The sequence below is a fragment of the Pogona vitticeps genome, chromosome 2, assembly GCF_051106095.1.
Source record: "Pogona vitticeps strain Pit_001003342236 chromosome 2, PviZW2.1, whole genome shotgun sequence".
Taxonomy (NCBI): Eukaryota; Metazoa; Chordata; class Lepidosauria; order Squamata; family Agamidae; genus Pogona; species Pogona vitticeps.
The window spans coordinates 667,321-689,203 of record NC_135784.1 but is presented as its reverse complement, the minus strand read 5'-3'; the positions used below and the strand labels follow the sequence as shown (position 1 = coordinate 689,203).

At 45.7% G+C, this 21,883-nt stretch overlaps 1 protein-coding gene and 1 long non-coding RNA gene across 9 annotated transcripts; one reads left to right on the top strand and one right to left on the bottom strand.

Annotated features, from left to right (window-relative positions):
- Positions 1-2,132: 2,132 nt before the first annotated feature.
- Positions 2,133-8,619, bottom strand: LOC144587294 (uncharacterized). Of its 2 annotated transcripts, none has more exons than XR_013542446.1 (4): positions 8,518-8,619; positions 7,006-7,118; positions 3,398-3,417; positions 2,133-2,404 (listed from the first exon to the last, which is right to left on the bottom strand). It is a non-coding gene; the product is annotated as an uncharacterized LOC144587294 (long non-coding RNA). The 2 variants fall into 2 exon arrangements; XR_013542447.1 differs by lacking the exon at positions 8,518-8,619 and adding an exon at positions 8,229-8,351.
- A 316-nt stretch (positions 8,620-8,935) lies between these two features.
- On the top strand, positions 8,936-19,287 carry LOC144587236 (uncharacterized). Of its 7 annotated transcripts, none has more exons than XM_078387185.1 (4): positions 8,936-9,074; positions 10,497-10,611; positions 10,938-11,032; positions 16,604-19,287. In XM_078387185.1, exon 4 carries the CDS (start codon positions 16,604-16,606, stop codon positions 18,131-18,133), a length of 1,530 nt encoding a protein of 509 aa, XP_078243311.1. In that variant the 5' UTR covers positions 8,936-9,074; positions 10,497-10,611; positions 10,938-11,032; the 3' UTR covers positions 18,134-19,287. The 7 variants fall into 7 exon arrangements, with proteins under 7 accessions (XP_078243311.1, XP_078243314.1, XP_078243315.1 ...); XM_078387189.1 differs by having other exon boundaries at positions 9,016-9,074; positions 10,942-11,032; XM_078387187.1 differs by lacking the exon at positions 8,936-9,074 and adding an exon at positions 9,991-10,069.
- The last annotated feature ends 2,596 nt before the right edge of the window (positions 19,288-21,883 follow it).

Genomic DNA, 21,883 nt, shown 5'->3' with positions numbered 1-21,883 from the left:
GAGTGCAAAAAACGGTCTGAAACTCAACATCAAAAAAACTAAGATCATGGCCACTGGTCCCATCACCTCCTGGGAAATAGAAGGGGAAGATATGGAGGCAGTGTCAAATTTTATCTTCCTGGGCTCCATGATCACTGCAGATGGAGACAGCAGCCCTGAAATTAAAAGGCGCCTTCTTGGGAGGAAAGCGATGACAAATCTTGACAGCATCTTGAAAAGCAGAGACATCACCTTGCCAACAAAAGTCCGAATAGTCAAAGCTATGGTTTTTCCTGTCGTGATGTATGGAAGTGAGAGCTGGACCATAAAGAAAGCAGACCGCCGAAGAATTGATGCCTTTGAATTGTGGTGCTGGAGGAGGCTCTTGAGAATCCCCTGGACTGCAAGGAGAACAAACCTATCAGTTCTAAAGGAAATCAACCCTGAATGCTCACTTGAAGGACAGATCCTGAAGCTGAGGCTCCAGTACTTTGGCCATCTCATGAGAAGAAAAGAGTCCTTGGAAAAAACCTTGATGTTAGGAAGGTGTGATGGCAAGAGGAGAAGGGGACGACCGAGGATGAGATGGCTGGACAGTGTCTGCGAAGCAACCAACATGAACCTGACACAACTCCGGGAGGCAGTAGAAGACAGGAGGGCCTGGCGTGCTCTGGTCCATGGGGTCACGAAGAGCCGGACACGACTAAACGACTAAACACAACTATGGAAATGACGTTGTGACAAGGAGATCCACGTCAGGTATAACTATACATTTAGGAGATAGCATTGTCAATTGGAAAACAGCCAGACAAAAGTTCATTTCACTTTCGTCAGCTGAGTCTGAGTATGCAGCACTGTCAGAACTGTGTACTGATCTCATATTTTACAAACAGTTAGCAAAGGATATTGGAATAGATTTAAAGGAGCCAATATCTGTGAATGAGGACAATCAGGCAGTAATTCAAATGATAAATTCACCAAACTTAAAAAGCAGGTCTAAGCACACAGACATTCGGTATCAGAATGTGAAGGAAAGTGTTGAGAATGGTCTAATAAAACTAATATATTGTGAGACTGATAAGAACATTGCAGACTGTCTTACAAAGGTATTGGGACCAACCAAACAGAGAGTATGTATCATGTTGGGGATGCAGTGACTGTAAAATGGGAAATGTACTGTAACGTGTAATAATGAAAAAAAACTAATGTATGTAAGCAAACAATTTGGAGGAGATTGACAGGTTTGGGCTAAACCTGGAGAGCGGAACGCCTCCTCCCACCAAGGTCTACCCAGATCACCCGCGCGAGTCAGGAGGTGAGGCTGAGGAGCCTGACGCCGAGAGAGGCCTTGAAGGAGAAGACACGAAACCAGGCCTTCTCGGCGGTGGCTCCTCGCCTCTGGAACAATCTCCCTCCGGCGATTTGCGCGGCCCCCACGCTGGGCACCTTTAAAACCCAATTAAAAACATGGCTGTTTATTCAGGCCTTCCCTCCAGCCAACTCTTGATTTTTTCTTACTTTTCCTTTTTATTTTTACTGCTGTTCTTGTTTGATTATTATGTATTTGTCTATGTTTTATTATTTGATTTTATATTTGGAAGCCGCCTAGAGTGGTCCGGTGGGCCAGATAGGTGGGCTATAAAGTAATTAATTAATTAATTAATTAATTAAATAGTTAAATGCAGTTTGGCATCATGATCTGAGTTTTGTAAGGATCAGAGCTGTAAAGAGAGTAAGCCCTAGTTTATGCAGCTGAGCTGGTTGTATCAGCAGTATGAACAATCCCAGGATTGGCTAATCACTGGGATATAGCTGGGAGACCAAGCATACACCATTGTGGGTTGTTGTGGGTATTGCTGTTGGTCGTGGAGTGCTGTCGTCTACGAGCTTGGGAGAAGAGAAACTCTGGTGAACCGGACTGACTGCATGGTATATTGACATTGACTATTTACTGAACTCTGACATTGATTTACGCTCTGTACTCTGTGGAACTGCCGTGTATGACAATTGGAACTGGAACAAGGACTACGCTGTGTATATACCTGTACATATCCTGTATATAATACAAGTATTCTGCTATCAAGACTGTTGGTGCTTGTTGTAAGGATTTGGCGACAGTAGAAATACGCAGAGTTATTGGAGACACTTACAAGTTCTTTGTGTTGCAAGACAGTTGTATTTACAAGTATTTACAGATATTAACAGGCAGGCATCTCAACAGCATGGCAGGAACTCTTTATACAATTGGACATAATGCATGGCAGCAAGTGGTAGAGGAGGAAGACACAAAGACACTGTCCACTTATATACATGTACATGGCATTTCTAGTCCAATCAGAATACAGATGACTTCATCCTTTGCACCTGGTCTTCTTCTTGTTTCAAGACATTGCATCATCTCCAGAGTGATTCAGCATTCTCACATCTGTGCACAATGGCAACTCGTTAATAATACACTTATACATGTTCAGGCCTATAAAATTTCTATATTCTGACACTTGTCTCTTCACATCACTGGGAAGCTCTGCTGGTTATCACCTCCTGGGGTAACCCTGGTAACACCGCTAACTCTGTCAGGATATAAAAATTGGGAGAAATCTCCCTCAAACTGTTATTAGAATGAAACTGAGAATCGCAGATTTTTTGTTTCATGGCCTACAACAGACGATGGAACTGATGAAGTCTAAAGAAGAGCTAGAGACACAGAATATTTACATGCTGTGTTGCAACAAATAGTGCTTTGTAAGGTGCCATTAACTCCAGAACTTTTGTACCATTAAAGAGCAGGCCGGGTAGGTGGGGCTCATCAGCCATGGAAGGCAGCCCATCTAGGAGAAGGAAAACTCCCATTTCAAACCTCCACTGCCTTGTGGCTATATCCACTCATGGAAAAGGCTTCAGGAGTTAACCTCGAGGCAAAATCTGGAGCTGGAGTCCCGAAGGCAGCATGTGTCGTTCTGCCAACTCCTGCGACATTGCTGGAACCAGTTGTATTGGCTCTTGCCTTTCCATTGGATCATTTCAGCAATGTGGAGAGGGGGGATCTGCTGCTTGGGTAACAACCTATCCTCCATATTACCTTACCCGGGCTTCATGCTCTGGAGAGGACACTCTTCGATTCAGAGCATGTTACCATAGTCTCTCGAGACTGAAGGATGCCTATACCTACCAAATAAATAAATAAATAAATAAATAAATAAATAAATAAAAATAACACAGATAATACAAAGGAGTATATAGTTATATACATAGTCACTGCAGCCAGAATTCTTTATGCCAAAAATTGGAAAAGTCTGACGGTACAGAAACAAGAAGATCTTATAGAGAAGATACGAGAAACAGCGGAAATTGACATTTTATCAGAAGTAATGAAGGGCTTAAATTGATAGAGTCAATAGACAACGTACGAAGAACATACCTTGAAACGAGAACTTAAATCTGCAAGGCAAAAAATAGTAAAAAGAGTAATTTGGAATTTTGATATGGCAATATGTATAGAATGGATGTTAGTATGTTATTGTTTCTCCTCTTCCTTCTTAGCCTCAACTCCCTTTTTCCTTTTTGTCACCCCTTGTTAAAAATAAAAATTAAAAAAAAGATGCTGGAACTGATGGCGGGTGAAAATCCTTGGAAGAGCAGAAAGATAACCATGTGGCAGTGACAGCTGGCAATGGATTTTATACACGGCTGGGTGAGAACAAAATTTTCTGTGTGTTAACAACACAATTACAGCGAAATAGTGCTTTTTTACTTTGTATATATTTTTAAAGTTTAAATACATTTGCATGTTTTGCCGCCCAGAAGCCACTGGCAATGGTGCGGCTAAAAAATATTGTAAATAAATAAAATAAATAAATAAATAAATATGTTTGTTGTGGGTTTTTCGGGCTCTTTGGCTGTATTCTGAAGGTTGTTCTTCCTAACGTTTCCCCAGTTTCTGTGGCCGTGGGTCTCTTCAGAGGACAGGAGTCGGAACTCTTTGCTCTGGTGCAGTTCTGACTCCTGTCCTCTGAAGGTGCCGGCCACCGAGACTGGCGAAACATTAGCAAGAACCACCTTCAGAACATGGCCAAAGAACCTGAAAAACCCACAACAACTACCAACATGAAATACAGCATGGGATATGCAGGGAAAAGACTCCTCACAATCACACACACACAGTTTTCCCAGTGTAGGAAACGGGCAGTCCCTCCCCCCAGGGGCTCTCTTGCCCCCATTGCTATGGGTGGGAAGAGCATGGGGGGGAAGATATTGAGGCAGTGACAGATTTCACTTTCTTGGGCTCCATGATCACTGCAGATGGTGACAGCAGCCACGAGATTAAAAGAGGCCTGCTTCTTGGGTGGAAAGAAGAAGGAACCTAGACAGCATCTTAAAAAGCAGAGACATCACCTTGCCAACAAAAGTCCGAATAGTCAAAGCTATGGGTTTTCCTGTAGTGATGTATGGAAGTGAGACCTGGATCATGAAGAAGGCTGACCGCCAAAGAATTGATGGTTTTGAATTGTGGTGCTGAAGGAGACTCTTGAGAGTCCCCTGGACTGCAAGGAGAACAAACCGATCCATTCTGAAGGAAATCAACCCTGAGTTTTTACTGGAAGGACAGATCCTGAAGCTGAGGCTTCAATACTTTGGCCATCTCATGAGAAGAGAAGACTCCCTGGAAAAGACACTGATGTTAGGAAAGTGTGAAAGCAGGAGGAGAAGGGGACGGCAGAGGATGAGATGGATGGACAGTGTCATCGAAGGGACCAACATGAATTTGACCCAACTCTGGGAGGCAGTGGAGGACAGGAGGGCCTGGCGTGCTCTGGTCCGTGGGGGTCACGAAGAGTCCGACACGACTAAACAACAACAAAGCGCTCCATGGAGCTCTCTGGCCGAGTGCTAGGCGCTCCTTAGGGAGGCTTGGGCACCACACGACTTACTGTAGACTTCAGAAGAAGCTCGTATGCTAGGAAGTCAGATATGCTCCCCTTGGGCAAACATTAACAACGTTCTGGATTCATTCAGGTTAACAACAACAACAAAAACAAAAAACCCCACAACCCACACCTTAGAGTATTGTAAAGTTTTAGTGTCAAATTCAGGGGGAGAGTCTCCATCATCAGATCATTCTGGCTTTGAAGATTTCCTTCCTTCTCCTGCCCCCCCCCCCATCCTGTAAGACTGCCAGAGTGGCCTCTAGCCAGAGGGGCAGCAGTATATATATATAAAATAAAAATAACCAAATCCTGCCAGATTCTCCCTCCTGGTCTTCTTCTTCATCATCATCATCATCCACTTGGAGAGATCAGTCGCCGTAGCCAACGTAAGACCTTCCCTTCCAGCCAAGCCCTTCCATATCCTCCCCCCACCCCGATGTTTCCTCTCTCCTCCCTCCCAGGGTGGAGTCTCCGCCTTCACCCCCCACTTTCTCTGCCCAGCCCCCTTTCTGGCCCCGCTCCGACCCATCTCTCTCTGCCCCCAAACCTTCCTCTGCCGCCCCCCGCTTCCCACCCAAGGTGTTGCAGCCTTAAGACCCCTTTTCCCAGGTTTGCAGAAGGGGGAGTCTGGAATTTGGGGGAATCCCTTGTGTGAGGGGAGGGGGAGGGGGGAAGAGCCAGTTTCCCTTCTCTCCTTCCTTTCTTTTCCCCACAGCCACCAAGGCCTACAGGATTCAGGAGAAAGTCGGGGGGGGTCTCCTCAGAGGAAAACCCAGACTAGCATGGGATCATGATGTGTTAGCAGAGTTGATTGACAGGAATCGTGAGGATAGGGATAAAAAGAGTTGAATTCAGTTTTATGGGATTGGTCTTGGATAACTTCATGGATGCTGGATTTCTCCACCCTACGATACGTTGTAATTGGAATTGTGGTTCTTATTATTTGGGCATTGTTTGTATGTGTTCTATCTAGACTTTGGTCTTCGTGTGTTGCTTTTCGTTCATCTCCAAGCCCAGGAATGGCTATGTAAAGAGGAGCAGATTTCAATTCAGTGCTGTTTCAATTGACAGAACTCAAAAAGTGGGGAGTGGTACCTGGATATGGCTGAAAGAAGTTTCATTCCTGGTCTTGAAGTACAAAATCTTATTCTACATGTTATTTCCTATACAGTGGTGCCTGCTATGCGATTTCATCATTAAGCTATTTTAAAAAGCCCATAGAAACGCATTAAAACGCGTTTAATGCATTCCTGTGGGCTTAAAAACTCACCTTATGTGAAAATCCTCCATTGTGCTGGCCATTTTCGGTGCCTCTAAAGCGAGGCAAAACAGCGGGCGGCTATTTTGCTTACCCAGCGGCCATTTTGGAACCGCCAATCAGCAGTGTGAAAATCGGGGCTTTGCGATGATCGCTTCCCCATTTTCACACAGCTGATCGGAGGGAGCTTTGCGATGATCGCTTCCCCGCGATCATTGAAAAGCGAATTTTCCCCATAGGGGCCATCGCAAAGCGATCGCTCTTGCAATGGCAAAAAGTCCATCGCAAAGCAATTTTGTTGTAAAATGGGGCGACTGCTATGCGAGGCACCACTGTATTAATTCTCTCTTGGCCTTTGTATTAAGTCAGAGGCCTATATTTCACACCTTCCAGCCTTTCAACTAGCAGGTGGCCTATTTAGGAATGCTGCCCACAGGCCAAACACAAATAGAACCATAAAATAATGGAAAAGTGAAGTTGGAAGGGGCCTACAAGGCCATCAAGTCCAACCCCCTGCTCAAGGCAGGAATATAGTCCAAGCAGATCTGCGAGGTGAGGAGCTAAGTTTTTCTTGAAAGCCTCCAGGGTTGGAGCACTCCAAAATATTTGAAACATAAAACGCAGCAGGGAGACGGAGGCTGAAGTCCATACATCTGGGCCCTGCTTGGTAACCTAAATATATCAGTAAGAAAAGGAAGTTGGAATACATTTTCTTTCAGACAGTGCGCGGGAATCCTACAGGAAGGTCATCAAGGGGAGGTGGGAAGACCCCCAACTATCTGTAAGGGACCCTTTTGTTTTTTCCCCCCACACATTTATACCCAGGAGGCCAAAAACCCTCACCTGGAGAGACCGTCTTGTTTTCCAGAAATCTCAAGGAGGACATCCGTGGGGCGAGCTCTCTGGCCTGGATGCAGAAGATCCCGTTTTCCCCTCAGGAAGTAGGAAGTCAGCTCCTGAAAGAAAGAACACCAGCAGCTGAAAGGGAAAACCATGAGAAAAAAAGGTTCGAAAATATTCTCCCCTCTGCAGGCCAGGTCGGAAGAGGCAGAGGGTCTACACTCCCAATTCATAAAAGGGGAACTGGCAAGCCCAGAGACCGATTCCTTGAATTAAAAAAAAGAAAGAAATCGATTCGATTCATGGCCTCCCATTGCAGCTGAAATCTAGGGTTTTGCAGAGAAGGAATCTGGGACGTGTTGTTGTTCTGACTCTTGAGGAGACTTTAGGGAGGAGAAGCTCTATCAGGGTTTCCTGGTGTTGCTTCACAGAGGCTGCTCCTCTTTGGTAGGAAGCGATAAAAGGGGCCCCCCTAAGGAAATGGATTTTATTTATTTATTTTTTGCCCTCCTCCCTCCTGGATCCTCTCTAGAAGAGCCACGGAAGGAAAACCTCAACCATCCGAAAAGGACTCTGTGTGTGTGTGTGTGTGTGTGTGTGTGTGTGTGTGTGTGTGTGTGTGTGTGTGTGTGTGTGTGTGTGTGTGTGTGTGTGTGTGTGTGTGTGTGTGTGTGTGTGTCGGGGGGGGGATATGTGACCGGCCCCCTCCCTCCCAGCTGACCCACACACACACACACACACCGTCCTTCTTCAGATCTTTCTAGCTTTGAGGATTTCCTTCCTTCTCCTGTCAACCCCCCCCCATGTTTGAAGACACCCCCGAGTCAAAGAAGGATTAATCCAAACTCTGCCAGATTCTCCCTCTTGGTTCCCCAAAAAAGCTGCGATTCCCTGGGGGGGGGGGGGGGAGAGGAAGGGGGGGGGACGGAAGGGGGGGGCAGAAAAGGGGGGGCCGAGGCAGAGAAAGTGGGGGGGAGGATGAGATTCTAACCTGGGAGGGAAACATGGGGGGGGAATAGCTCGACACTCCCCCCCAAGATCCCCAACGAAGAGAGTCTGAAGGAAAGGTTTGCACTTCAGGTTCGTCCAGGAAAATGGGGGGGTGGGGGTGGATTCTTTGCCATCCGGGGGGGTGGAAAGGAGAAGAAGAGCCCCCCCTCCCTCCCCCCTCGGAATTTGCCTTCCCTTTTTTTGAAGGAACCCCCCCCCCCCAATATTATGCTCACCTCCTTGCCGGTCCCGAGGCCGAGAAAATCCTCTGTACGTGCGCCCCCCCCTTAAGAGACCATAGAGACGGGGGGAGACAGACGGGGCCTCTCACCGCTTCCGCTTCCGGTTGGGAGAAAGGCGGAAAAAGAAAGGGGAGGAGCTCCTTCTCTCCTCTTTTTTCGTCGCTCTAGGTTCCTCCCCCCTCCAACCTTTGTGTGTGTGTGTGTATGTTTGTGTGTACATATATATGCGGCCCCCTCCCCCCCCGCAATATTTTACAAACTCCCCCCCCCCCGCATGGCTCACCTCCTTGCAGGTCCGGAGGCGGGAAACTCCCGAGGAGGCTCCTCCGCACGCGCCCTCCACGGAGACCATAGAGACGGGAGGAGACAGACGGGGCCTCCCACCGCTTCCGGTTCCTCCCCCCTCCAACCTCCCCAAAGGGTTTCATGAATGGAGGGGGGCCGCAGGGGAGGGGCAGGAACCTGCAGAAAGGAAAGGGGGGGTCTCTCTCTGTAGGGGGGTTATAAGGAAAAGGACAGCCCCCTTCTCTCCCCCCCCCCGATGTTCTTGTCAGGCGGAGAGATTGACTCTCTAGGAGGAGCTCAGAGCACTGGCGCATCTCTCTTCCCTTTCGTATCTCTACGTTCCCACCTCTTCAAGGGAGGGTCACGTGCTCTTCAAGCAGGTCACGTGATTCCCTCCTCCTGCCCGCACAGCCGCTCTTGCCCCCTCTTGTTCTCCGAACTTGGACAGGAACCGGAAGAGGGGAATCTCTCCCTCCTCCTGGCCCCTCTTTCCCTCCCCCGCCACCTCTATGGTCTCAGGGCGGACGCTCTTCCCAAAGAAGGAGGACTCCTCTCGTGAGTTTCCCCGCTGGCTTCCATTCCTTCGGGAGGCGGGGGGGGGAGGAGAATAAGGGGACCCCCCCAAGGAGAGGGGAGGGGAGGGGAGGGGAGGGGGGTCTCCTCCGGGCAATCCGGATCGGAAACCGGTTTCTCCCTTTTGGTTTGCACGGCAGGCTCCGGCTTGCAAGGGGGGGGGAAGAATATTCAGACAGGGATGAGACACTCCCCCTCCCTGGGAAAGACCCCACGTTCCCCCCCCCCCCAATCGCTTGGGCAAAGAAGGCGGCCAGGATCAGGGCCAGGTCTGGGGGAGGAGGAGGTGGGAGAGAGAGAGAGAGAGAGAGAGAGAGAGAAGAGGGGTGGACTTTCCTCCGTGGGAATCTTTCCTATGGCGGTGGTGGGGGGGGGGCTGAAAGGGGGGTCGATTTCTGCCCAGGGAAGGGTCTCCCCTTGGACGTCCTCCTTCTTCCCGCAGGGCCAAAACTCTTGTGGTCTTTGGGTCCTGGAGGCGCCATTCAGGGCCGTCGGCTGTGCAAAAGACCTGCCCCCCTGGATCCTTCCTCCTTCTTCCTCCTAGGAAGGATTCGCCCTCCGGCCTCCCCTTCCTGGCTCTCCGTAGGGTGGAGGAAAGAAGGGGCTTTGGGAAGAGGCTGAAGGCCCTCCGGTCCTTCCACAGGGAGGGCAGGAGGAGAGAAGGACCGGAAAAGACGACCCAGCCCTTCTGGATCTGCAGGGTTTCCCTCTCCCTTCGGGCCTTTTGCAGAGTGAATGACATATAGGACCCTTGGCCCACGGAGGGGCCACGGAGGCCGAGGAGCCCCTTTGGAGACCCCCCCCCCTGCTTTGGGATCATCGAAGGGACCGAAAATAGCGAAGGGTCCCGTGAGAGCAGAGGGTCCGGTCCAGCCCTCGGTCGGCTCCATTGCACGGGGGGGGGGGGGATTGGTGTTTTATTAGAGCTTGATTTCGTTTACCATCCTTAGTGCAGCTTCGGTTTGATTCATTTTAAGGTTTGTAGTCTTGCTGTTTTTCACTTTTAAATGTTCCCTTTTAATGATGTACCTAAGCTGTCTTGGGTCCTTTTTAAGGAGAAAGGCAGGGCAAATATATTTTAAATAAATAGTGGGAAACTTTTGACTTAAGGGAGACGCTCCCTTTTGACTTAAGGCAAATACCAAAAGAATAGGAATGTGGCTAAGAATATAATATGTAGAATAAACTTTTCTACTCCCTAGACCATAAATAAAAATTTCTTCTATATCCAGGTATCACTCCCCCCCTCCTTTTAAAATTCTGACAATAGAAATGATGCTGAATCTAAATCTGCTCCTTGTGGTTTAGCCTTTGCTGAACTATAGGCGACACACAGAGGCCAAAGTCTAGATATAGCACGTACAAATAACCCCGAAATAATAAGAACTACAATTCAAATTACAGATGCTCCCGTGACAACAGAGGGTCCGGTCCGCTCCATCGCACGGGGCTCTGGCATTTTCTCGATGTTGATTTCGTTTAACATCCTAAGTGCAGCTTCGGTTTGATTCATTTTAAGGTTTGTAGTCTTGCTGTTTTTCACTTTTAAATGTTGCCTTTTTCTGAGGCACGTAAGCTATCTTGCAACCTTTTTTTTTCATGAGAAAGGCAAGATAAAAATATTTTAAATCGACCGTCAGAGACCTACCCTCTTGTATTCTGCTACTTTCATTGCATGTTTCAGAGGGAACTTACGCCTGACTAGAGAGGGAGAAGGAGAGGGAGATGGGGATGTGGCCCCGTTTAATAGAAACACGAGGAAGGCACATCTCGGATGGAAATGTTTTTGATTTGCTTTATCCGTAAAGCCTCCAGGCTGATGTTTTCTTTCTCTTTTTCTCCTAGGAAGGAGTGAGACGGAGTGAGAGTGATTTCTCTCTGCTGTTTTTGGGACCCATTAGAAAGAACCCATATCCCACATCCCTCCGAACGTTTGCAAGGTCAGTGACATTTCAAGGGGTGGCTTAAGGAGCCTTGCCCCCCCCCCCACTCTCTCCTCTCCGTTTCCCTGTCCCAGCAGGGATTTGGACCCAGGTCTCCTGGTTTCCAGTCTGGTACTCCATCCGTGACACCACAAGTCTTCTTTGAACATGTGCAGAGTGCTGATGTTCGAGGGTATGGTTTCCTTGGCATCCGATGCAAGAGGCACAGCGTCTCCCCCGTCCACCGCTCTCCCCCTCCCATCATCTCCTCTGGGAAGACATTTCCACACACCCTGCGTGGGGGAAGGTTCTTCCGTTCTAAGTCCTCTGTTTTTTCCTTTCTTGTTTGCTTCCCCTCTTCCTCTCTCTTTCGGCCCCATCCTCTTCTCTCCCATTTACCCCAGTAGAAAGGTTTCCTGGCTGAGTAATGGTTCCTTCCCCTTCCTGCCTCATCTCTTGATATCAACCTTCCCACTCTTCTAGCAATTGCTTACTCTCTTCACCTCTGCTGTTCTGGCCTCCACTTCTCTCTCTCTCTCTCTCTCGCTCACACACACACACACACTCACTCACTCACTCTCTCACTCTCTGCTCCTGGTCCTTCTTATTTCTATATCCTTCCTTTTCTCTCCCTTTCACATCCCACGTGGGGGGACGGCGTTTCCCCTTTTCTCCTTTGTCCCATTTCCTCTTTTTCCTGGCTGGACGATCCTCGTGGAGACAACAGAACCAGGGATCAAGACTCCAGACTCCCTTTGTGTCCAAGAGTTTGTGTTTCACGCACTCGTGTCCGTCAGTCCCAATCTCAACCACCAAGGCAATACTTAACAGTCCCCTCTTCTTACCTTGGTCCGAGCACGGAGTGGCCTGGTTGTTAGATTTGTGCCCAACAAATTCTCCCGGTCTCCTTCACCAGGGTGTCGGACATCTCGGGTTATCTCATCTGCGCAGCCGAGTTCCCCGCCAGGGAAAGTAGGCTGTCGAAATCGATGGAATGCGTCTCCCTGTTTTCTCAGCAGTGGAACACAGCAGGAGACGTGGATCCCGGACGAGCCCCCAGTAGTGAGAAATGCTCACACCCTTGTTACTTAAATGCAGGAACCAGACAACCATGAATACAAGCAGCTCTCCTTTATTAAAAAGCCATTTTGCAAAAGCGGGTGCCCGAACTGGGTAGGCACCCCCATCAATCCAGGCAGGATGATCTTTATCCCCTACTCCTGGCCCTTGTTTCCCTCTTGGTCTGGGCAATCCAAGGCACGCCTAAACTGATCAGAGGAAGTCCTGCCTCTCTTTCCATCTCCCTCTCCTCTCTTTGCCTAGACCCCAGACTCTTATTTATTTCTATTATTATTTCTATGTTGTTGTTGTTTAGTCTTTTAGTCGTGTCCGACTCTTCATGACTCCACAGACCAGAGCACGCCAGGCCCTCCTGTCTTCCACAGCCTCCTGGAGCTGTATCAAATTCATGTTGGTCGCTTCAGTGACACTGTCCAACCATCTCATCTTCTGTTCCCCCCACCCACATTACAAGGTTTCTTAATTCCTCCTCACTTTCTGTCATATCTGAGGTTGTTGATATTTCTTCCGGCAATCTTAATTCCGGCTTGGGATTCCTCCAGTCCGACCTTTCTCACAATGTATTCTACATATAAGTTAAATAAGCCGGGGGACAATATGCAGCCTTGTCGTACTCCTTTCCCAATTGTGAATCAATCAGTTGTTCCATATCCAGTTCTAACTGTGGCTTCCTGTCCTACATATAGGTTTCTCAGGAGATAAATAAGGTGGTCAGCCACTCCCATTTCTTTAAGAACTTGCCATAGTTTGCTGTGGTCCACACAGTCAAAGTCTTTTGCGTAATCGATGAAGGAGAAGTAGATGTTTTTCTGGAACTCTCTGGCTTTCTCCATAATCCAGCGCATGTTAGCAATTTGGTCTCGAGTTCCTCTGCCCCTTCAAAATCCAGCTTGTACTTCTGGGAGTTCTCGGTCCACATACTGCTGAAGCCTACCTTGCAGGATTTTGAGCATAACCTTGCTAGCGTGGGAAATGAGTGCAATTGTATAGTTGGAGCATTCTTTGGCACTGCCTTTCTTTGGGATTGGGATGTAGACTGATCTTTTCCAGCCCTCTGGCCACTGCTGAGTTTTCCATTGATGATGATTTGGAAAAGAGTGTTTGTGATGACCAGCTTGTTCCCATTACAAAACTCAATTACACTTTGCCTTGCTTCATTTTGAACTGCAAGGCCAAACTTACCTGTTGTTCCTTTTCTCTCTTGACTCCTTACTTTAGCATTCCAGTCCCCCATAATGACAAGAACATCTTTCTTTGGTGTCAGTTCTAGAAGGTGTTGTAGGTCTTCATAGAATTGGTCAATTTCAGCCTTTTCAGCAATGGTGGTTGGTGCATAAACTTGGATGACTGTGATGTTGAAAGGTCTGCTTTGGATTTGTATTGAAATCATTCTATCATTTTTGAGATGGTATCCCGGTACAGCTTTTCCCACTCTTTTGTTGACTATGAGGGCTACTCCATTTCTTCTACGGGATTCTGGCCCACAATAGTAGATATGATAATCATCTGAATTGAATTCTCCCATTCCCGTCCATTTTAGTTCACTAAAATGTTTATTCTTGTCATTTTGACCACCTCCAGCTTCCCAAGGTTCATAGATCTTACATTCCAGGTTCTTTTGCAGTATTTTTCTTTGCAGCATCGGACTTTCCTTTCACTTCCAGGCGCGTCCACAGCTGAGCATCCTTTCGGCTTTGGCCCAACCACTTCATTAGCTCTGGAGCTACTTGCATTTGTCCTCCGCTCCTCCTCAATAGCATGTTGGACGCCTTCCCACCTGAGGGGCTCATCTTCCAGCATCATCTTCCAGTGTATTGTTTTTCTGGTTCACTGCCTGTTGGAGCTTGCTCCATTGCTCCAAAATAATTTTTTTTTTGCCTTTTTTTAAAAAAAAATTCCTTAATTGAGTTTTTAGGGAGAGCGATTTGTGCTGATTTTGGGCAGAATTTTCCAATGATGTTTCAGATCTAGCAGTAAAATGTTTTTCCCTTTGCATGACATGAATTAACTCCTGTTTGTATTTTTCTTGTGAAGGAGATAAGGAGAGGGAAAAGGCGTTCTCTATGTTCTTGTTTAGACAGAAAAAAACTGTTCCTCAAGCCCTTTTTCCTTGGGAGCCTGTCTTTCATGCCTTTGATTAATAGCTTGCAAGGTCCTTGTTTGGGCGCCAATATGTAGGGTCACGAAATGAGAAAGTTGATAGGCTTGGTGATCACCAGATAATTAGGATAGCAAATAGTCTTAGAGAGAAAAGTTAAAGAAGTCAGCCACACACACAAGGATGTCTGCCAACAGAGTCCTCCTCACACACCTCTGGATCCAACTCTGCATACAGATCCTCTGGGGCAAAGCCCCCAGGAGGACTCTCTTTTATTAAGCTTACAAGTTCACATTAGGATTGGCCCAAAGAAAGGGTTTGAAGTTAGCTCTCTATCACTATGAGGAAGAGGAAGAATGGGTAGTAGCTCCTCCTCTCATAAGCAGCTATGACGTCAACCAGGAGAGCCTTCTCTGCACTGAAGAATCAGCCAACAACAGCTTAGCAACGTTGGGAAGAAGCTTTCCCCCACAATAGTTTTCTGCCACCTCTACTTCTTCCTATTTGAGTCCCTGTTGACTGTTTCCAGAACTTCAGAGAAGACCTCCTGGTGACATCTGTGGCTCTAGTAGAATAACTTGTATCTGATTTAATTCATTATTCAAGGAGGGCTGTTCGGGCAGTGCAGGGCACATACACTTGTGTGCATGTGGAAAGGCGTGGGGGAGCACATGCCTGGTCTGGCTTAGGCCACAGACTGGCACCGGACCACGGACCGGAGTTTCAGGATTCTGTCCTAGAGGAAACATTGATTTTTGTAAACCGAGATACTACTGGAATATGCAGCATTTATAATTATTTACAGTGGGGTCTTGACTTAAGAATGGCTCGAGTTAAGAACTTTTTGACTTAAGAACCGCTCTCACAGGAAAATATTGACTTGACTTAAGTACTTAGATTTGAGTTATGAACTGAAAAAAACCCACGTGGGAGGCAGGGAAAGTGCAAAATGTGAACTTTCAGTTAACTGTTGGCCAGTGAAAAGGGTGCCTGTCTGCTTCCTCACTCCTCCCAGCATTTAGAGAGTGGATTGGGAGACAGTCTTCGGACTGCCTGGTCCTGTCCTGCCTGGACTGTCTTTTCCCTGCCTTCCCTGAACCTTTCTTGACCTAAGGAAAAAACAAAAACAAAATATGCCCCCTCTAGTGGTCGAAGGCGGAATAGCAGCTTCCCATTAGTTTCTATGGACGGAAAAGAGCAGATACGGATCAAATGGTTTTCAATATATTCCTATGGGAAATGCAGATTTGACCTGAGAACTTTTTGACTTGAGAACCGCCTTCCAATACAGATTAAGTTCTCAAGTCAAGACCCCACTGTATATTCTTCCCTCTCCTCTTTCCATACACATTGGTTTAGGTATCTAACTCTGGATCCAGAGGTTGGGAGTTCACTTACCTTCTAGCTCTGCAGTTCTAAGATGCCATTGCCTCAGCACCTATTTCCCTGACCATCTCTCCACGCAGGACCCGCTGAGGACTTGCAGAAACTCCCAACAGAGGCACCCAGCTTTTGGTCCCCAGCATGCTGTTCTTCTGAGTTCTGCAGGCAGCCTCATACGAGTCCCGCGATATGAGCTCGGGCGCCAGCTCCGATCCACTGCCTCGTCCCACAGGACCAACCCAGCTCCAGTCACAAAACACCCCTTCTCTCATCCTCCTCAGCCACAGACAGCGGCAACACGACCAGCTCCCAGTCCTAATTCCTACACTGACCCTCTCTGCTTCCTATCCTGTTTTCAGAAATTCCTGATGGTTCTCTACCCGTAACAGCATTTTATAAACTCTACATCCCATCCCTTTCGTGGACCTGTCCTTTCTCTTCTCCCTCTGAATAATCTCTGAATAATCTCCCTCTGAATAATCTCTGCAGACTTTGTCAGTTCCCTGCATTGACCACTCACTGATCTTTACCCATTCTCGAGTCCAATCATTTAGCTGCATCACATTCATCCACTTTTGCTCTTCCTTTCTAACACTGTCCTTTCCCCCCTTGTTATTCATTTCTGCTAAACAATCCTTTAATTGAAATATTTGTTTCCTCTTTAAGCAACTTTGAGAAATTCCTTTCTAATTTTCTGGAAATGTAAGTCTAGTCTTTGGGGAGAATTTGAGAAGGGAATAAAAAATTAGTATACTTTGAATTAGATGTACTTATTTGGGTGTGGAAATGAACCTTCTTTCATTACCACTCCCCCAAAAGGTTCCTCAGTGAAGAGCCCTTCCAACTTCAAGCCCAAAAGAACAACCTACGGTCCGGCCTCATCCCCTCCCTGATTCTCTTCCCTCACCTTTTTGGCTATCTTTCCTTGCTCCTCCATGAATCAGGCAGAATCCGAACACATCATTCCTTTTTCCTGCACATTTTGACAGTGGTTATTTCTGTGTTTTTTTCTTCTTCTAACCTACCAGATGATGAACAGGAGAAGAATTGCCCAGCAACATCTGAAGGAACCTGGACAGGAACTCATAATCAAGCAAGAAAACATGGAATTGAAAATCAGAGTGGACAGGCATGGATTTGACATAAAAAGGCTGACGCAGGGGAGAAACCACGTAAATGCATGTCACCTCAGTAGACACCAAAGAACACACACAGGGAAGAAACTGTATCCATGTAGGGAATGTGGAAACAAGAGCCTCCATATACACAAAGGAACTCACACTGGGGAGAAACCACATAAATGCATGGAATGTGGAAAGAGCTTTACTCAGAGTAGTCAAATTAGGTCACATGAAAGGATTCACACTGGGAAGAAATCACATAAATGCATGGAATGTGGAAAGAGCTTTAGTCACAGTGGTTATCTTAGGTTACATCAAAGGACCCACACTGGGGAGAAACCACATAAATGCATAGAATGTGGAAAGAGCTTTAGTAGGAGTGGTGTCCTTAGATTACATCAAAGGATCCACACTGGGGAGAAACCATATAAATGCATGGAATGTGGAAAGAGCTTTAGTCACAGTGGTGTCCTTAGATTACATCAAAGGATTCACACTGGGGAGAAACCATATAAATGCATGGAATGTGGAAAAAGTTTTAGTCAGAGTGGTCAGCTTAGGTCGCATCAAAGGATTCACACTGGGGAGAAACCATATAAATGCATGGAATGTGGAAAGAGCTTTAGTCGCAGTGGTGACCTTAGATTACATCAAAGGATTCACACTGGGGAGAAACCACATAAATGCATGGAATGCGGAAAGAGCTTTAGTCACTGTGGTGGCCTTGGGTCACATCAAAGGATTCACACTGGGGAGAAACCACATAAATGCATGGAATGCGGAAAGAGCTTTAGTCACTGTGGTGGCCTTAGGTCACATCAAAGGATTCACACTGGGGAGAAACCACATAAATGCATGGAATGCGGAAAGAGCTTTAGTCACTGTGGTGGCCTTAGGTCACATCAAAGGATTCACACTGGGGAGAAACCATATAAATGCATGGAATGTGGAAAGAGCTTTAGTCACAGTGGTGGCCTTAGGAAACATGAAAAAACTCACACTGGGGAGAAACCACATAAATGCATGGAATGTGGAAAAAGTTTTAGTCAGAGTGGTCAGCTTAGGTCGCATCAAAGGATTCACACTGGGGAGAAACCATATAAATGCATGGAATGTGGAAAGAGCTTTAGTAGGAGTGGTGTCCTTAGATTACATCAAAGGATTCACACTGGGGAGAAACCATATAAATGCATGGAATGTGGAAAGAGCTTTAGTCAGAATGGTCAGCTTAGGTCGCATCAAAGGATTCACACTGGGGAGAAACCATATAAATGCATGGAATGTGGAAAGAGCTTTAGTAGGAGTGGTGTCCTTAGATTACATCAAAGGATTCACACTGGGGAGAAACCACATAAATGCATGGAATGTGGAAAGAGCTTTAGTCAGAATGGTCAGCTTAGGTCGCATCAAAGGATTCACACTGGGGGAAAAACATAAGAATAAAAAAAAATAAGAATAGGCATATATTGTGCAATGGAAGCTTTTACAAAATTAGTGTAAAAAGAGAAAAGGATAGATGTGCTAAGATAAAGCATGTAGTGAAGAGAGAGAAGCTGTCCTTTGTTGTATAAGTCCTCATAATCTAAATAATAATAGTAATTGAATTTTAAAGAGGGTACCAATGAATTTGTTTTCTCTATATTTTGTAAACGAAAATATGTACATTCTGTATTATTTATGACGAATGAGGCATTTCTGTGCTATTCTATTGATAGTATACTGCTTTGTAATGGCAGGGATTGTTGGAAGGAGTGGAAATTTTGGTTTTTCAAGCTCTGGTCTCTTTGGGCTCTGGACTGCACTGGGTCGGAGGTGACCAAATCCTTTGATCCTTCACATCTGAGCTTCTCAGAGGCTGGAAAACCCAAGACTTGGGAAGATTTGGTTTTGCTGACTGATGCAGAATAAAGGAATATAAATATTGGGAGAGACCTCCCACAAACTGTTATTAGAAAGGAACTGAGAACCGTAGATGTTTGGTTTCATGGAGTACAACAGACGGTGGAACTGATGCCGGGTGAAAGTCCTTGGAAGAGCAGGAAGATAACTGTGAGGCAGTGACAGCCAGCAATGGAATTTACACATGGCTGGGTGACAACAAAATTTTCTGTGTGTTAACACTTACTGCCAAATAGTAGACGTTGCCTAGAGGGGTGGTATAGAAATCGGATAAATAAATAACATAAATTACTGCCAAATAGTGCTTTTTAACTTTGTTTAAGCTTTTGTCCTTTTTATCATTGTATTCTTAGGAAGTTTGCAGTGTTCTCAAGATTTATTCTCTGTCTTTCTAGATTATGAGCTCCAGTGTTTTAATGTGTTTGTATTTTAGATTAAAACATGTCTTAAATTTTCCCTATTATCTAAATTTAAATTCTGGCATCTTTTTTACAAGGTCCAATGATGTGTTTTAAGTAAGCCTGCAGTTTTTGCATAACCGTATGACGCTTGGATTTGAAGATCTGTACCTACAGGTTTTTTCCTGACGCCTGTAAGAGTGTCTTACATAAATTTTTGAAATTAGTATATATTTTTTTTTAAGTATGGAGTCTAGAGATGATGTAATAAATGAACTTTTACAGAATTAACAAGTTTTGGAATTGGCTGGAATCATTGCAACAATGAAAAGACTTCTTACGAACTTCCCAGATGAGTTTCAAACACTTTGTCACTGGTTGTCTGTATGAGGGAGAAAGTCGTTCTATACCTATCCTGACTGGATTGCTGTTCTTTCCTGAGAAGAGGAGGGAGAATCCCGTGGAGCCCCAGAGAGAGAACATATGGCCTGTCAGAGAAGTGACACCTCCATGGGGAGAATGGAAAGATTAGAGATATGAGAAGGGTCACAGAAAAAACCAGGAGGATAGAGATAGTTCTGGGTGGAAGTTCCATCAGAGGAAAGGAAGGGCCCACCGAGTAAAGGAACATTAGGGTAGCAGCAGAGGTGCAGGAGAAAAAGAATGGAATAAGGTAGGAGGGAAGAGAAATATATCTTGAAGGAAGACAGAGGAAGGTGGAGAGGTAGAAGGGTAAAAGGAGGAGAGGATATTACCACAAGGCTGGGAATGGATATGAATGGAGAAAACACGTCACCACATCCCATGACTGGAGAAACGCTGGACCAAACAGTGGGAGAACTTGGTGATACCTCAGGAAGAAGCAGAAAGGAGTTGGTGAGAAGTAAGAGCGGAGAAACCCTCGTATTGGGGAGAGAGTGGGTCAGAAAGATCAGGGAGGAGAGAGGCATGTTAGCTGAAGAAAGAAAGGGAGAGATGGACCAAAGGGAGAGAGGGTTTTTGGCAGGACCCAGTGGGTCAGTTGTCTTTATTGGGACCTGTGGGAAATTTTTAGTTTTAGAGCTCTATCTTGTGGCATAATTATGTATTGTTCTGTGGTGCTTGGTATAATGAAGAATGTTATTCTTTATGTGCGCCTGTGTGGAATGTGTAGACAAGATAGTTACTCGAAGCCTGTTTGGGCAAAATCTTATCTTTATGCTAATATGATACTTAATAAATAGACGTTCCTCGGGTTGAAAAAGAGAGACATTTTCCAGAAAGACATTTTCCAGGAAGAAGAAAGACATTTTCCTGGTGTGTATGTGTTTGTGTGTTTTATAAGGGAACAGTCTTTTGATTATGGAGGTATTTTCTGGAGGGCCATGCGTGGCAAAGCTATTGATTGATTGATTGATTGATGATTGATTGCAAAAAGGTGATTCCTTCCCATCACCACATCCTCTGTAGGATCCTTACAGTAACGCTGCCTAATTCATTGTCTCGGAAGGGGAAGATAACTCCCTGTTACCTGTTACTGCCGCTCGTTCCTTTTCTCTTGTTTCCCTTCAATTTTGGGGGAAACTGGTTGGATAACTACTACACCTGGCAGCAGAAAGTCCAGTTATTACTCCAGAAGGAATCACTATGGGACATTGTAGAGAATCCACCAGCTGTGCTGAAACATAGAACTAAGAAGCAAAATGCTAAAGCACTTGCAACAATCAGGTTGACTCTAGTACACGGGTTCTTAACCTTGGGTTACTCAGGAGTTTTGGACTGCAACTCCCAGAAGCCTTCACCACCAACTGTGCTGGCTGGGGTTTCTGGGAGTTGCAGTTCAAAAACATCCGAGTAACAAAGGTTAAGAACCACTGCTCTAGAAGATTGTCTTCTAATCCATATCAGAGGCCAGACTTCAGGGGACTCTTTGTACGAGTCAGCGTTGGTAGCCAGATACAAATTGCAAGAAGGCTATTTTGTACCAGATTGCAAACTGGTGGGAGCATGCTGCAGCATCTAGAGCACATGAAAACAATGCTGATGGACTTGAGAGATAAAAATATAACATTTACTGCGATTCAGGAAGCATTTATAATACTATCTTTGCTTGATGAATCATATGACCAGCTTGTATCAAACTTGGAAGTACTTCCACAAGCTGAAATGACAGTATTAAATGTGACCAGTAGACTTCTGGAGGAGGAGCAGAAAAGGAAAGACAACCAGGAACTACATGACTTCAAAACCTCAGAGAGAAACAAGCCAAGTGTAATTGGGGAGGAGGAGGTCACAGCTGCAAATATCCAACCTGGGAGGAAATGTTTTTTCCTGTGGGTCCAGACGACATCTCACCAAAGATCGCAAATTTAAGAAGAAGGAAAGAAAACCATGACGTGAGAAAATCGCAACAAACCTGTCAAAGACTATTTACAACAACCACCAAGTAGAAGAATGGATACTAGACTCAGGGGCAACAGCTAACATGTACAAAGATAAAAAGCTGATATCCAATTTTAAGGCAGTATGTGATCAGCAAGTAATGTTGGCTGATGGAGTAAGTGCAAAAATCATGGGTAAAGTAAAATTACCATGTCTAAAGATGCCAATAGGGGTGTTATATGTGCCAAAGTTAAAACACAATTTATTGTCAGTTAGCCAATTAGCAAAAGAGGGATTTACAAGCCCATTCTATAGGAATAAGTGTGTAATTAATGGAAATAAGAATGAAAAGCTAACATGCCATGTAAGAAACAACCTATATAGATTGAGTAGTATTAAGGCAAACAATGTCTATGAGAATGTAAATCCTCATAAAGAATGCATACATTTGTGGCATTTAAGGTATAAGGCATTATGTAAAACAATAGAGAATTCAACTGGAGTGAATTTAAGGAAATGTGAGAAATAC